The sequence below is a fragment of the Bubalus kerabau genome, chromosome X (assembly GCF_029407905.1).
Source record: "Bubalus kerabau isolate K-KA32 ecotype Philippines breed swamp buffalo chromosome X, PCC_UOA_SB_1v2, whole genome shotgun sequence".
Taxonomy (NCBI): Eukaryota; Metazoa; Chordata; class Mammalia; order Artiodactyla; family Bovidae; genus Bubalus; species Bubalus kerabau.
In genome coordinates, this window is record NC_073647.1 from 100,702,563 (window position 1) to 100,717,095 (window position 14,533).

At 41.9% G+C, this 14,533-nt stretch overlaps 1 protein-coding gene across 1 annotated transcript; it reads right to left on the reverse strand.

The window, feature by feature from the left end:
• Positions 1 to 4,672: 4,672 nt before the first annotated feature.
• LOC129640110 (germ cell-less protein-like 1) lies at positions 4,673 to 6,609 on the reverse strand. The gene has a single exon (XM_055565346.1). It carries the CDS (start codon positions 6,607 to 6,609, stop codon positions 5,104 to 5,106), a length of 1,506 nt encoding a protein of 501 aa, XP_055421321.1. The 3' UTR covers positions 4,673 to 5,103.
• Positions 6,610 to 14,533: the final 7,924 nt, after the last annotated feature.

The window sequence follows — 14,533 nt, forward strand, 5'->3', positions numbered from 1 at the left end:
TTGGCCACCTGATGCAAAGAGCTGACTCATTGGAAAAGACCCTCATGTTGGGAAAGATTGAAGGCAGGAGGAGAAGGGGACGACAGAGGATGAGATGGCTGGATGGCATCACTGACTCAATGGACATGAGTTTGGGTAAACTCCGGGAGTTGGTGACAAACAGGGAGGCCTGGTGTGCTGCAGTTCATGGGGTCGCAAAGAGTTGGACATGAAGGAGTGACTGAACTGAACTGAACTAGGTTTGTCACAGCTTTCCTTCCAAGGACCAAGCATCTTTTAATTTCATGGCTGCAGTCACTGTCTGTAGTCATTTTGGAGCCCAAGAAAAGAAAATCTGTCACTGCTTTCACCTTTCCCCCTTCTATTTGCCATGATGTGATAGAACTGCATGCCATGATCTTAGTTTTTTTGAATGAGTGTTTTTTGTTGTTTTTTTTTTTTTTTTTTTTTTGAGGTTTAAGTCAGCTTTACACTCTCCTCTTTCACTTTCATCAGGAGGCTCTTTAGTTCCTCTTCACTTTCTGCTATTAAGAGTAGTATTATCTGCATACCTGGAGATTGAAAACATGACAAACAGTTTCCACCTGTTCTCCTGTGACTCTTATGGTTTCTGGCCAGGAGGATGGGCAAGTCCATCCTGAAAAGGTTCTCTCCAGAGCGTTCTAAATCTCTCACCCACTTCCCACTTTCCTCTTGGAGAACTACCGCTCTACATATGTCATCTCTGAACTTTTTTGATTGGGTACCCCATGATTAAAAATTTTAAGTTATGTCCCCTCGATATTTGGGTATTTATTAATTAAAAAATGACACCCGTGTACTTCTGTATTCATACATTGTTGTTGTTTTAGTTGCTACGTCATGTCCAACTCGTTGAGACCCTACGGACTGTAGCCTGCCAGGCTCCTCTGTCCATGAGATTTCTCAGGCAAGAATATTGGAACGGGTCTCTGTTTTCTTCTCCAGGGGATTTTCTTGATCCAGGGATTGAACCTGTGTCTCCTGCATTGCAGGCAAATTTTTTACCACTGAGCCACTTCGGAAGCCCATTCATATATTACAGTCATGATAAAGAAAACACAAGAATAGAGATTAACAGAAGGCATGCTTAACAATAAATAAATAGAAATGGGGACTTCTCTGATGGTCCAGTGGCTAAGACTCTGCCCTCCCAATGGAGGGGACACAGGTTGAATCCCTGGTCAGGAAACTAGATCCCACAAGTGGCAACTAAGACCCAGCACAGCCAAATAAATATTTTAAAAAATAGAAATGGAACTTCCAGTATTTTCTTATCAACCCCTAACTCACCTGGTGCTCCTCCCCAGGGTGTAAGTAGCCTTTTGGGAGACCACTGCTCTTGGTTCCTATTTGTAGCTCAGGGCCTGGCACTCAGTAGGACAGATGAGTCTGAATGTGTTAGAACTCGATCTTGAAGAACATGATTATTTAGAAAATATGTAAGTGGGGAGAGGGAGCACACTGAGAGACTCATAGATAAACATGATGATTTATTGACTTTTTAAAGTGGAAACATTAAGATAGGACCTTACAGGGAGGACATAGCATTCAAGTCATAATTGATTGCTTGGTTAATTAAGTTAAATATTTTTATTTATCTCTCATCTCCATTAGCATAGAGCCCCCATCTTTACACATTCTAATTGCTCAATAATCTCCTGCCTGGCCTGTGAGGCGGGTTCTGACAGGGAGACAATCAAGGGGACCAGGGGAGCACTCTGGGGGGAGGGATTCCGTGAGGAGTCACCCAGGACAAAGGAGCCCCAAGTCCCAGCTATTAGTTAATTGGGTGCTGGGGAAAACAGGCTTGAAGGGCTGAGTGAAAGGGATTATTACAGGTTCCTAATGGCTGGAAATTGATTTAACGCAGCACTGCATTTGCATGCAAGCCAGAAAGTTGGTAATAATCCACAGTGGGACTTTGCAGGAAGAGGGATGGAGGGTTTGGGGCCACTGAGTAGCCTCTGCAGGGGTTTCTTTGAACTTCTTTCCTGCCACTCCAGGAGCCTTTCTTAGGGGAGCACAGAGATACATTCCAAACAGGAGAGCGTTCTCATAGACTGCCTTCAGGAGCTCCACACGCTTGACAACAGGAGGCGAAGACAGACAAACAGACACACATTCAAACTAAGGCAAAGAATGATGGTTGCAGACAGAGACAGGGAGACAGGCAGAGGCTGATTGACACAGATAGAAAGACAGAGACAGACAGACTGAGAGACAGAGAAAGACAGACGCACACTGAAAGAGAGCCAACAGACATAGAGATAGTGATGGGGAGAGAGAGAGAGTCAGAGAGAAACAAGGTTGGGGGTGGGGAGAAAGACAGAGACAGGTTGGGACAGAAAGGGAAAGACAAAGACAGACGGATGGAGAAAGAGACACAGAGAGATGCAGATACAGAAGGATACAGAAGCACAGGAGAAATACAGAGACAGAGACAGAAACATAGAGACCCAGACACAAACGGATTGTCAGAAACAGAGAGAAACAGAAAGATACAGACAGTAAGACAGAGACAGACAGTGACAAAGATAGGCAGTCTGAGACAGAGACTGAGGTAGACAAAGACAGAAGGTAGAAATTAGACAGGGATGCAGACAGACATAATGGAGACAGAGATAGGGGAAGACAGAGAGAGCGGCAGACATACAGAGAGGGAAAGACAGAGACAGGGATAAATCCTCATCATTGTCAAGGACCACGTGGTATCCCATAGGGGTACATCTCCTTTAGTGTGGCGTTTAGTTTGCTGTTATTTAGCTTGATGGTTTCCTGTAGCGTTACCATGACTATACATTTTGCCCTGCCTCCCCATCTCCCCATGCCTTTACGAAGAGGCTAACAAAATGAGTATCAACATGGGAAAAGGTTTCTTCCTCATCCTGAGCAGTCAAAAAGAAAAGAAAAAAAAGTGAAAAAATAGAGACAGGTATTGGCTAAATTGCCCAAACTGGCAAATGGCAACAGTCAGGGTTTGTGAGAGTTTAAATGTTTAAATGAGTGTATTTCAGCTGTCACTGTTTGTACATTATTGAACATCTTTCTATTGTAAGCAGCAACAAGCAATTTAAGGATTTAAAGCTAGTTGGGTAGAAAAACAAAAGCAGATCTTTCAGTCAAGGTACACTTGTAGCTAAGTAGTCTCTGAATTTCCCAACTGAGGATACCTCTGTTTAGATGAAATGGCATCTTGGCATTCAGCTCGAGAAAAAGGAATTTCAAATTGCTTAGAAAGTTTATATAAAGAAATTGAAATTCTTACCGAAAAAAAAATATTAATAATAAATTTTACCTTTCAACTGAATCATGACTTACTCTTCTCCCCAGTTATTTTGAAACACAAATAAAATGAAGTCTATTGTTTGTAGTTGGTTAGGTATACAGAATATAAGGGAACACGAGAAAGGGTAGGAGGCTGCAAAATTAAGGGTAAACATTGAAGGATGCAACAGCAGCTTCCTGGTTAAACCATTTCATATAAGTAACTGTCATGTAAATATTACTCTAATACTAGTATGTGGATTTGTGATAACAAAGCCTTTCAAATCTCCTTAAAGAGTAAAAGGAAGGAATGAATGGATAAAGTCAAAAGGAATTTGTTCACTGAACGACAATGGATAAAATCTAATTGGGAAGAGAAACATAAACCACCAGTAAGGAAAATTCTGATTTCAACTAAGTAAAGCATTAAAATCTGGTGACTATTTTTTTTTAATTTAAATTTATTTATTTTAATTGGAGGCTAATTACTTTACAATATTGTATTGGTTTTGCCAAACATCAACATGAATCCGCCAAACACCAATACAGTATACTATTTTTTTTATTTGTTCATCTTGTATTAATTTATCACACTCTTTCCAAGCATGTATTTATTATTTATATGGCTTCTTAAATAGAGTTTTCCATTCTTTGACCTCAAAATGACTCAATGGAGGGAATGGGATGGTGACATTTGTAAGTGAACAGTAATCAGAAACTAACAAATTCAAATCGTGACTAGTGTGCTTCTCCTTTTGTGACAAAAACAATTTTTATCTTACCCTTTTGATTACTAGTGTGGACTTCTCGTGATCCCACTTCCAGATGCCAAATAATTCCCATTATAATTCAAAAGCGTTCCTTTCCAGAGGTTACCAGACCTGTTTTTGAGCGGGAAGGAGTCTTTCCAAGTACAATTCCAAGGTCAAATGTTTCTGAAGGGCAAAGGCCATCAAGGTGCTTAAAGAGTGCATTCTGGTGCATAAATAATTCATGACTGTGTGCCGCAGAAAAAGTCTGTCTAGTACCGAGATGTCCTCATAGAATCAATCTGCTGCCTTCCACTCCACCCCCAATATAGGGTTGTATAAGATTTGAGACGTCTTTCTAGGGTTAAAACGCTAGGAAAGGCAAAATAAAGCCAAGCTAACATCAAGATATGATATAAAGTCAACTAACCTAAGAATATTGAGGAACAACCAATAAAGAGAAGATCATCAGTGTAGCCTGGGTGCGTTCACAGAGTGAGAGATCATGGGAACCAAGTACTACACACTCAGTGGCAGGGAATGGGGAAAGGGAAGCAATCCAAAGGAAGCTAGCGGTAGTGGTGGTAATGAGTGGGGCAGAGTGGCTCTAAACACGCGAACTGAAAGAGAAACCAAACTGTTTCTTTAACGTTCCTTTAATCAAGCTAAAGGAAATGCATATTTTAAAAGAGTTTCCCTAACAGTGGTAGAGTAGGTAGGTTCACAGGTTGCTCTCTCAAGTCAACTGGTCTTTGACTTGGCAGAAATGATGGGAGGGGGCATTGATGGATGGTAAACCAGGAGGACAGGTTGCCACTTTAACAGCACAAATAAGTTCTAAAGGTGTTGGGGGAGCAGGGCTTTAAAATTTCTCCTCTTCATAGGCTCAGGTAAACAACCTCAAGTATTATGAGCTACAGTTCAACAAAGACTCTGACAGAGTTGGGCCACCAGAGGTGGGCAAGTCCGGTTGGTCCCGCAGAAGGAGCTGGCATCTGGACAAAGCTGGTCGTCCCTGACCCCAGGGAAAGAGCTGCTCACCTCTCTGAGATTTTGTTTTCAGGAGTCCTCACTGAGGAAAACGCCCCTCTCTGGGGAGGTACAGGAAATTACAGGTCACATATATGGGGAAAACCACATCTTCGTTCTCCAGATTCACCACCTCTAGCTCTTCATCCTTTCCCAGTGAAAGCACTTGGAATTCTGTCTGCTTCCGGAAAATGGCTCTTCCAGCCCTGTCCAAGGAGGCCAGGCGCAAGCGGAACGCGACCTTTCTCTGCCAGAGTAAGCTGACCCCGAGACCGCAAGATTTCTTCAGCGCGCTGTGCTTGAAAATGATGCGCCGGTTGGCATAGCACACCACCAAGTCCCAGCCGAAGTTGAAGCCTGCCCACCGCCAGGTGCGCTGCGCATCCCTGAGGAGCCGGCCCCCGCACCGCATGCTGGTCCTCTGGAGGTCGGACACGAAGACATCCACGGGCCCGAGGTCTCTGGTCTGCTCAGCCCGGAGGAGGGCAAGCCACTGCTCTTTGTACACTGGGGCCAGCCACGTGGCAGGGATCAGTGCATCCTGGTCGATGATGCGTGCTGACGGCAGGTCGCAGATTATGTAGGCAAGCCGCAGCTGCTGGAACGCTGGCACGAAGGCTCTGCCCTGCTCGGTCTCCAGGAAAGCGGTGCCCTCTGACTCCTGCCTGGACCTGGCAAACCACGAGTCGGCGTCAGGCAGTAGGTCTCTGCGGGGGCCTCTCCATGTCGGCTGCAGCTGCAGGAACATCCACTTTTTCAGCGTCGTGTACACATCCATCTCTACCTCCATCACGATGAGCTCTGAAGAGGCAATGACCTCTTTCATGAGATCCAGGCTAATTTCTCTCAATAACTCCTCACTATGCTGGGTCATTAGATTGTCCAGCAGCCACTGAAGACACATGGCCCTGATGTTCTGGAGTCCGTAGCTCTCAGCAGAGCAGTAGTAGCTGCACACGGTCTGATCACTGACCGTCTCCTTCATTACCTCCCCGCACTGCTGAATCAGCTTGTCCAGCTGCAGCATGCTGGCTGTGGCCAGCATGGGGACCACTCGACTGGGTGGGATGAGCACAGAGTTTCGGTACAGGAAACCTAAGGCCTCGTGCAGTGCCTCACAATCAATGTTCTCGTCAGGCATCTGCAACTCTACAATATCCATGGTTGTCTCACGCCACGCACCACTGAACATGCTAGCAAAGTATCCTGACTGGCACAAGTAGACCTTGTGCAAGTTCCACTCCTCCCCCAGGGCACGGATCTGAACATCACTCCCTTCTCCTCTCAGAAAAAGTGTCTTATAAATGGACTCGAATCTGTCTTTTGCTCTCTTCCTGTGGGTCGCTTTTGTGAGCTGCCCTTCTGGGCCTGTCTTCCGCTTGTGGCGCCCTTGACTAGTGGTGGGTCTGGCATTTTCCCTCTCCTCCCCTTCCTCTATCACTGCCCCTGCTACCTCTTCAGCCTCCTCCTCCCCCTCAGGAGCACCTGGCTCCTCTGGGGCATGCCCCACTCTGTTCGAGGGCATCCGACTCTCTACTGCTCCCATGGCTTTTACCTCATGGGTACAGAGGGCAAGCTTCCTCACCAGACGCAGCTGCCGCTGGCACTAGCTCAGCCCATGGTGTCGTGGGATACGGTTGATGTTTGTGACGTCATCTTGGACGCCACGCAAAGCCACGCCCACGAGGCTTTCCCCGACCCCTCCCACTCCCCATCACAGGAGAAGTGCACTCTGTACCAGGAATTCCACTCTGTGTATCTTTCCCTCCAGGGATGATTTCTCTGGGGCTCCCTTCATAGGATAATGGTGGAACAGAGGACTTTGTGTATGAATTTTCCCCATGAATTTTAAGAACATAATTTCCTCTTCCCCATTTGAAATACTTAGTGATCACTCCTTTTTTTGGATAATTACATCTTGGTTCCAGCTCTGTGCTCTATGCACCTTAATTTCTGTAATTATTTTCTTAGGGTATCCCATCATTTGTGGCTGTGAAAACATTTTCTGTGATAAAAGTGGCAATGTTTGCCCAGTCTTTGCTTTTGTCTCTATTTTAGACACCAGCTAAGCATGTAACAAACTTAAACAGTGAAAGAAATGAGGAGGGAATGAGATGGATTTTGATTTTTGAGGAAATTAATAATATTAAATACTGACAAGTGTTACATGCTACACAGATTATACGGTGTAGAGAGAGTCTGGACCTTTCAATGACAAGGAAAGTACAATACAAGGGAAAAAACTTTGAAAATGGTAAGTCTCTCAGGTCATTTGACCTTGCCTAAGTAGAATGTTTGGGGCTTCCCAAACATTCCCAGTGGTAAACAATCCACCTGCCAATGCAGGAGATGCATGGGGCATGGGTTGGGAAGACTTCCTCGAGGAGGAAACGACAACCCACTCCAGTATTCATGCCTGAAAAATTCCATGAATAGCAGAGACTTGCAAACTAGTGTCCATGGGGTCGCCAAGATTCTGTCCTATTCAAATCATGTGAGTAGAATGTTTACACACTTTGAATAGGACAGGATAACCTTAAATCACATTTTAAATATTCTCTGTTAGATGGCTATAGAAAGTTGATAAGAAGGTCTATATAATGCTTCAGGTTCAGTGGTGCTTGGCATGAGACAAACATGAATACTGACTCTAGAGTTGTGACATCTTATGGTGAATGGTGAACAGTGCCGCCAGATTCGTGGTCTCCGAAGGAGAAGATTTAACTCGGGACCAAAGACAGTCTCAGTCAAGACAGTCTCAGTCACTTGGAGCATTGTGTAGATTTTATCTAAAGTGAAAGTGACAGAAAAAGCTTGAGACATAGACATCAGAAGGGAGCAGGAGAGAACCCACCTCACTAGTTTAAGCAAGGCTTTATACACTTCTCAACTAGCTGCTGAGAATAGATAAAAGATACCTCAAGACTGCGAGAATTTTTCCAGACCCTTTCCTCTAACATACCTCCTGGGATGACATCAGCACGAGATCAGCCAGAAGGAACAGGTTAACCCAGAGCTACAGCTGTGGAAGTTTTTACCCAGACCTTCTCCCATAACATATATCCAAAGCTTAAAAAAAAAAAAAAAAAAAGGCATGTCCTTGAATAAGAGATACTGCTGCCTACGAGGCCTACATATCTATAGGAAAGACTGTGAAAAAGAAAGAATGTTTATCTCCTCCTTAAAGGGGCCTTAGGCTTTGACTCCTTATCAACCTGCCTAAGTTAAGTCTCTCATTTCCCCCTTTTTATTTTAGGAGAATATTGTTGCTGAGGGGAAAGGGGCAGAGAAATCTGTCAGTACCTGCTTCCTGCAGGTGAGGGGCACTGACCCTAAGTGGTTGAAGCAACATATTCTCCTCCAATATTTTGGCCACCTGATGCAAAGAGCTGACTCATTGGAAAAGACCCTCATGTTGGGAAAGATTGAAGGCAGGAGGAGAAGGGGATGACAGAGGATGAGATGGCTGGATGGCATCACTGACTCAATGGACATGAGTTTGGGTAAACTCCGGGAGTTGGTGACAAACAGGGAGGCCTGGTGTGCTGCGGTTCATGGGGTCGCAAAGAGTTGGACATGAAGGAGTGACTGAACTGAACTGAACTAGGTTTGTCACAGCTTTCCTTCCAAGGACCAAGCATCTTTTAATTTCATGGCTGCAGTCACTGTCTGTAGTCATTTTGGAGCCCAAGAAAAGAAAATCTGTCACTGCTTTCACCTTTCCCCCTTCTATTTGCCATGATGTGATAGAACTGCATGCCATGATCTTAGTTTTTTTGAATGAGTGGTTTTTTTTTTGTTTTTTTTTTTTGAGGTTTAAGTCAGCTTTACACTCTCCTCTTTCACTTTCATCAGGAGGCTCTTTAGTTCCTCTTCACTTTCTGCTATTAAGAGTAGTATTATCTGCATACCTGAGGTTGTTGATATAGGTGACTGGTTTTATCTCTAGGATTTCTATTGTTATCCCATGGTCTGTATTTCTGTTTTGGTGCCAGTACCATGCTGTTTTGGTTACTGTAGCTTTGTAGTGTATTGTGAAGTCAGGAAGCCTGATTCCTCTAGCTCCATTTTTCTTTCTCAAGATTGCTTTGACTGTTCCGGGCCCTTTTTTTTCTTCCAAACAATTTGTAAACATTTTTGTTCTATTTCCATGAAAAATATCATTGTAATTTGGTAGAGATGGCATCGAATCTGTTAGTCAGTTTGGGTAGTGTAGTCATTTTCCCAATATTGATTAATCCACTCCAAGAACATGGTATATCTCTCCACCTTTTTGTGTCATCTTTGATTTCGTTTATCAATCCTTATAGTTTTCTGAGTATGGGTCTTTTGCCTCCTTAGGTATGTTTTCTTCTTAGGTATTTTTATTATATTTTAAATGTGATGTAAAGTGGGATCGTTTCCATAATTTCTCTTTCTGATCATTCGTCATTAGTGTATAAGAATGCAAGAAATTTTGGTGTATTCATTTTATATCTGGCAGATTTACCAAATTCAGTGATAAACTCTGGTAGTGTTCTGGTAGCATCTTTATGATTTTCCATAGTTAATATCATCTCATTTACAAACAATGACAATTTCACTTTTTCCCCCCCGTTTTTGATTCCTTTTATTTCTTTTTCTTCTCTGATTGCCATGGCTAGACTTCAAAACTGTTTTGAGTGGTAGTGGCGAGTGTGGCCATCTCTGTCTTGTTCCTGGTCTTAGACAAAATGCTTTCAGTTTTTTGCCGTTGAGACTGATGTTTGCTGTGGGTTTGTCTTTTATGTCCTTTATTTTGTTGAGGTAGGTTCCCTCTGTGCTCACTTTCTGGAGAGTTTTTAATCATAAATGGTGTTGAATTTTGTTGAACATTTTTCTGTATCTGTTGAGGTGATCATATGGTATTTGTTCTTCCATTTGTTAATGTGGTGTATCACATTGATTGATTTCCATATATTGAAGAATCTGCGCATCCCTGGAATAAATCCCACTTGATCATGGTGTATAATTCTTTTAATGTGTTGTTGATATATGTTCTAGAGAGGCTATTTATCATAAATGGATGTTGAATTTTGTCCAAAGCTTTTTCTGCAGATACTGAGATGATCATAGGGCTCTTACTCTTCATTTTGTTACTGGGGTGGTATATCACAGTGATTTTTTTTTGTGTGTGTGGATAATGAAAATTCCTGGCACCCATAGGACAAATCCTAATTGATCATGATTTATGATCTAATGCATTATTGAATTTGCTTGACTAGTATTTTGTTGAGAATACCTTCCTCTGCAGTTTTTTGGAATGGTTTCAGATGGATCAATATCAAGTCTTCTCTAAATGCTTGGTAGAATTCACCTTTGAAGCCTGGGTCCTTGTTTTGTGAGTGTTTTAAATTTCTGATTCAATTTTAGTATTGGTAACTGGTGTGTTTTTATTTTCTATTTCTTCGTGGTTCAGTCTGAGGAGATAGTACCTTTCTAAGACTTTGTCTTCCTCTTCTATGTTGTCCATTTTATTGGTGTATAGTTGCTCATTGTAGTGTCTTATCGTCCTTTGTATTTTGTAGTCTTGGTTGTAGCTTCTTTTCTATTTCTGCTTTTATTGATGTGGGCCCTCTCCCTTTTTTTCTTCATGTGTCTGGCTCAACATTTATCGATTTTATTTATGTTTTCAAAGAACCAGCTTTTAGTGATAACACTAGTGACCGTTTCTACTGGCTTCTTTTAGCTTCTAGATCATTTATGTCTGCTCTGATCTTTAGGATTTCTTTCTTTCTACTATCTTTGGGTTTTGTTTGCTCTTCTTTCTCTAGTTGGTTTAGCTGTAAGGTTTGGTGGTTTATATTAGATTTTTTTTTTTTTTTTGTCTCCTGAGGTAAGTTTGTGTCACTAAAAACTTCCATAATAGAACTGTTTCTGCTTTGTCCCATACATTTTGGATCGCCATGTTTTCATTTTCAGTTGTCTCTAGATATTTTTTAGTTTCCTCTTTAATCTCTTCAATGATCCATTGGGTGTTTTGTAACAGAATTTTTTAGCCTTCATGTGATTCTGTTGAATTTTCTCCAGTTTTCTTGTTTGTTTTGGTAGTTGATTTCTAGTCTCAGAGCTCTGTGGTAAGAAAAGATGTTTGTATGATTAAATTTTTCTTAAATTTACTGAGGCTTCCTTGTGGCCTAGGTTGTGATCTCTTATAGAGAATGGTTCATATTCATATAAAAAAGAATGTGTAATCTCTTGCTTTCAGATGGAATGCGTGTGCTCTCTGTGTGTGTGTGTGTATGTGTGTGTGTGTGTATATATATATATATATATATATATATATATATATATATATATGAAAGCAATGGCACCCCACTGCAGTACTCTTGCCTGGAGAATCCCATGGATGGAGGAGCCCGGTAGGCTGCAGTCCATGGGGTTGCTAAGAGTCAGACAGGACTGAGTGGCTTCACTTTCACTTTTCATTTTCATGCATTGGAGAAGGAAATGGCAACCCACTCCAGTGGTCTTGCCTGGAGAATCCCAGGGACGGGGGAGCCGGATGGGCTGCCGTCTATGGGGTTGCACAGAGTTGGACACGACTGAAGCGACTTAGCAGCATATATATATATATATATATATATATATATGTATATATATATGATAAGATAAAATTAAGAGCATTTAATATGTAATGTGTTAATTCAGGCCTGTGTTTTCTTATTCATTTTCTGTCTGGATGATGTGGGGTTGATGTAAGTGGGGTGTTAGAGTGTCTTAGCATTATTGTATTAGCATTGATTTTTCATTTTATTTCTGTTAGTATTTGTCTCATATACCTAGGTGCTCCTTTTTGGGTATATATATTTGCAATTGTTATATCTTCTTGTTGGATTCATGCTTTGTACATTATGTAGTGTCCTTCTTTGCCTCTTGTAGCAGTCTAAAGTACATATTGCCTGATATAAGTATGGCTTCTCCAATTAATTTTTAAAAATTTTCCATTTGTTGGAATACCTTTTTCAATCACCTCACTTTCAGCCTGTATGTGTCTCTAGATCTGAAGTAAGTTTCTTGTAGGCAGTATATATCCAGGTCTTGTTTCTGATCCAGTCAGCCATTCTGTCTTTGGTTGGAGCATTTAATCCATTTATATCTAAGGTAATTATAGATAAGTGTGTTTTTCTCGCCATTTTGTTAATTGTTTGGGATTTGTTTTCCTTTTTTGTCTTTTGTTCACTTCTCTTTTGGTTTGATGACTATAGTTAGTGTTATGTTTCTATTCCTTTTTTGTGTCTATATCTATTATACATTTTTGGCTTCCAGTTATCATGAGGCTTTTTTATATCAGTCCATATATATACATGATTGTTTTAATTTGCTGATCTCTTAATTTTAAACACATTTTAGAAACCCTGCATTTGTACTCTCCTCCCCTCACCATGACTGTTTTTGAAGTCATATTTTGCATCTCACTGCTTTGTGGATACCTTAACTGCTTACTAGGATGACAGTAGATTTTACTCTTTTTTTTTTTTTTTTCTAATTCCTTTTAACCTTCCTACCAACTTTGTGTGGATAATTGCCTACCTTTACAGTATGTTTGTCTTTATCAGTGAGCTTTTTCATTTCCTCATTGTTTCCAGTTGTGGCCTTTTCTTTTTTCTTAGAGACGTTCCTTTACCGTTTGTTGTAAATCTGGTTTAGTGGCAGTGAATTCTTTTAGGTTTTGCTTGTCTATAAAGCTTTTGATTTCTCCATCAAATCTGAACAAGAGCCCTGCTCAGGAGAGTAATTCTCGGTTGTATTCTAGGTGGTGGTTTTCTCTTTCCTCAGTTTAAATGTATAGGGCCACTCTTGTCTGGCTTGCAGAGTTTCAGCTGAAAAATCAGGTGATAGCCTTATGGGAGATTCCTGGTTTCTTATTTCTTGCATTCCCCTTGCATCTTTTAACATTTTCTCTTTATCTTTAATGTTTTTCATTTTGATTACAATTTGTCTTGGTGTGATTTATTCCCTTTGGGATAATCCTCTAAGGGACTTCCTGCAACTCCTGGACTTGGGTGACTTTTTGCTTCCTCATGTTATGAAAGTTTTCAGCTATTATCTCTTCAATTATTTCCTCAGGCCCTTTGTCTCACTTTTCCTTATGGGGCCTGCATAATGTGAATATTAGTGCACTAGTCCAGAGGTCTATTAAAGTGCCCTCATTTCTTTTCGTTCTTTGTTGTTGTTGTCGTCATCCAGCGGTAGTGATTTTCAGTACTCTGTCTTCCAGCACACTGGTCCATTCTGCAACATTTAGTCTACTGTTGATTCCTACAGTAGGTATGAATCCTACTGTAAAAAATTCCTAAGTTATTTTTTATTTCACTTTTGTTCTTTATGTTTTCTAACTTTTGTTAAAAACTTGTGGCTTCTTATCCTTTGCATTCATTCTTCTGAATTCTTTTGTTATCTTATTATCATTACTATGAACTCTTTTTCATGTAGATTGCCTATCTCCACTTCACTTAGTTCTTCTTCTGGGGTTTTATATTTTTCCCTCATCTGGAACATATTCTTCTGCTGCCTCATTTTGCCCAAGTTGCCATTTGTGTTTTCATATATGTGGTAAGTAGCTACATTTCTTGATCTTGGAGAAGTGGCCTTATGTAGGAGAAATCTTATGTGTCTCAGCCATGTACTCCCCTCTCAGCACTCGTGTTTTATGATCTAGGGGTTCCCCCTAATGGGGCTGCACATGTCCTTCTGTTGTCGCAGGCTGACTACGTAGATGGTCTGGTAGGCTTGTTTGACCCCAAGTCCTGTTGGTTATGAGGGCCTGCTTTGTGCAGATGGTGCTGGTTGCTATTCATCAGAACTTGGTCACAAGTGCTTGGCTGTAGAGCCCAAGGTGGCTCTGGGGCTAGTGCTGACTCGCTGGTGAAAGGAATCAGGATCCCAAAGACTTTAGGGTTGTTTCCACCCAAGGGCAAGTGAAGTCATATCCTGAGGACCGTATTGGACTACTACTGGCAGGCAGGAGTCTGGTTATAGGCCCAGGGATCTCAGAACTCATTTCAAATCTTTGCTGGATGAGGGAGTCCTGACAGAGTGGGATTTGGGGTCCAGGAAGTCCTACACTTTGCGTTGGCCTGATAGTGGACAGAGCCAGGACCCAGCTGTCCCCAGGTTATGGTCTGGCCTACTATTGTCAGACTCAGTCTGCAGGATCGTAATTTTCTTGTTTCTGGTGTCTGCTCCTTTGTGGGTGTGGATGCTCTAGAGGCTAGTGCAGGCTTCCTGGAGCAAAGGGCCAATGCCTGTCCACTGATGAGTGGAACTGGGTCTTAGCCCTGTGGAGGGCAAGGCCATGCTTTGGGGCATGTTTAGATGACACTATGGAAGTCTTTAGACATCCTCTCTGCTGATGAGGTATTGTGTCCCCATTCAGTTTGCTTTTTGGCCTGATGTGAACCATGCTAAAGCTGAAACTCCAGTACTTTGGCCACCTCATGCGAAGAGTT

Excerpts from the sequence above, each read along its gene's own strand:
- LOC129640110 (XM_055565346.1), bottom strand. The coding sequence starts at position 6,609 with ATGGGAGCAGTAGAGAGTCGGATGCCCTCGAACAGAGTGGGGCATGCC.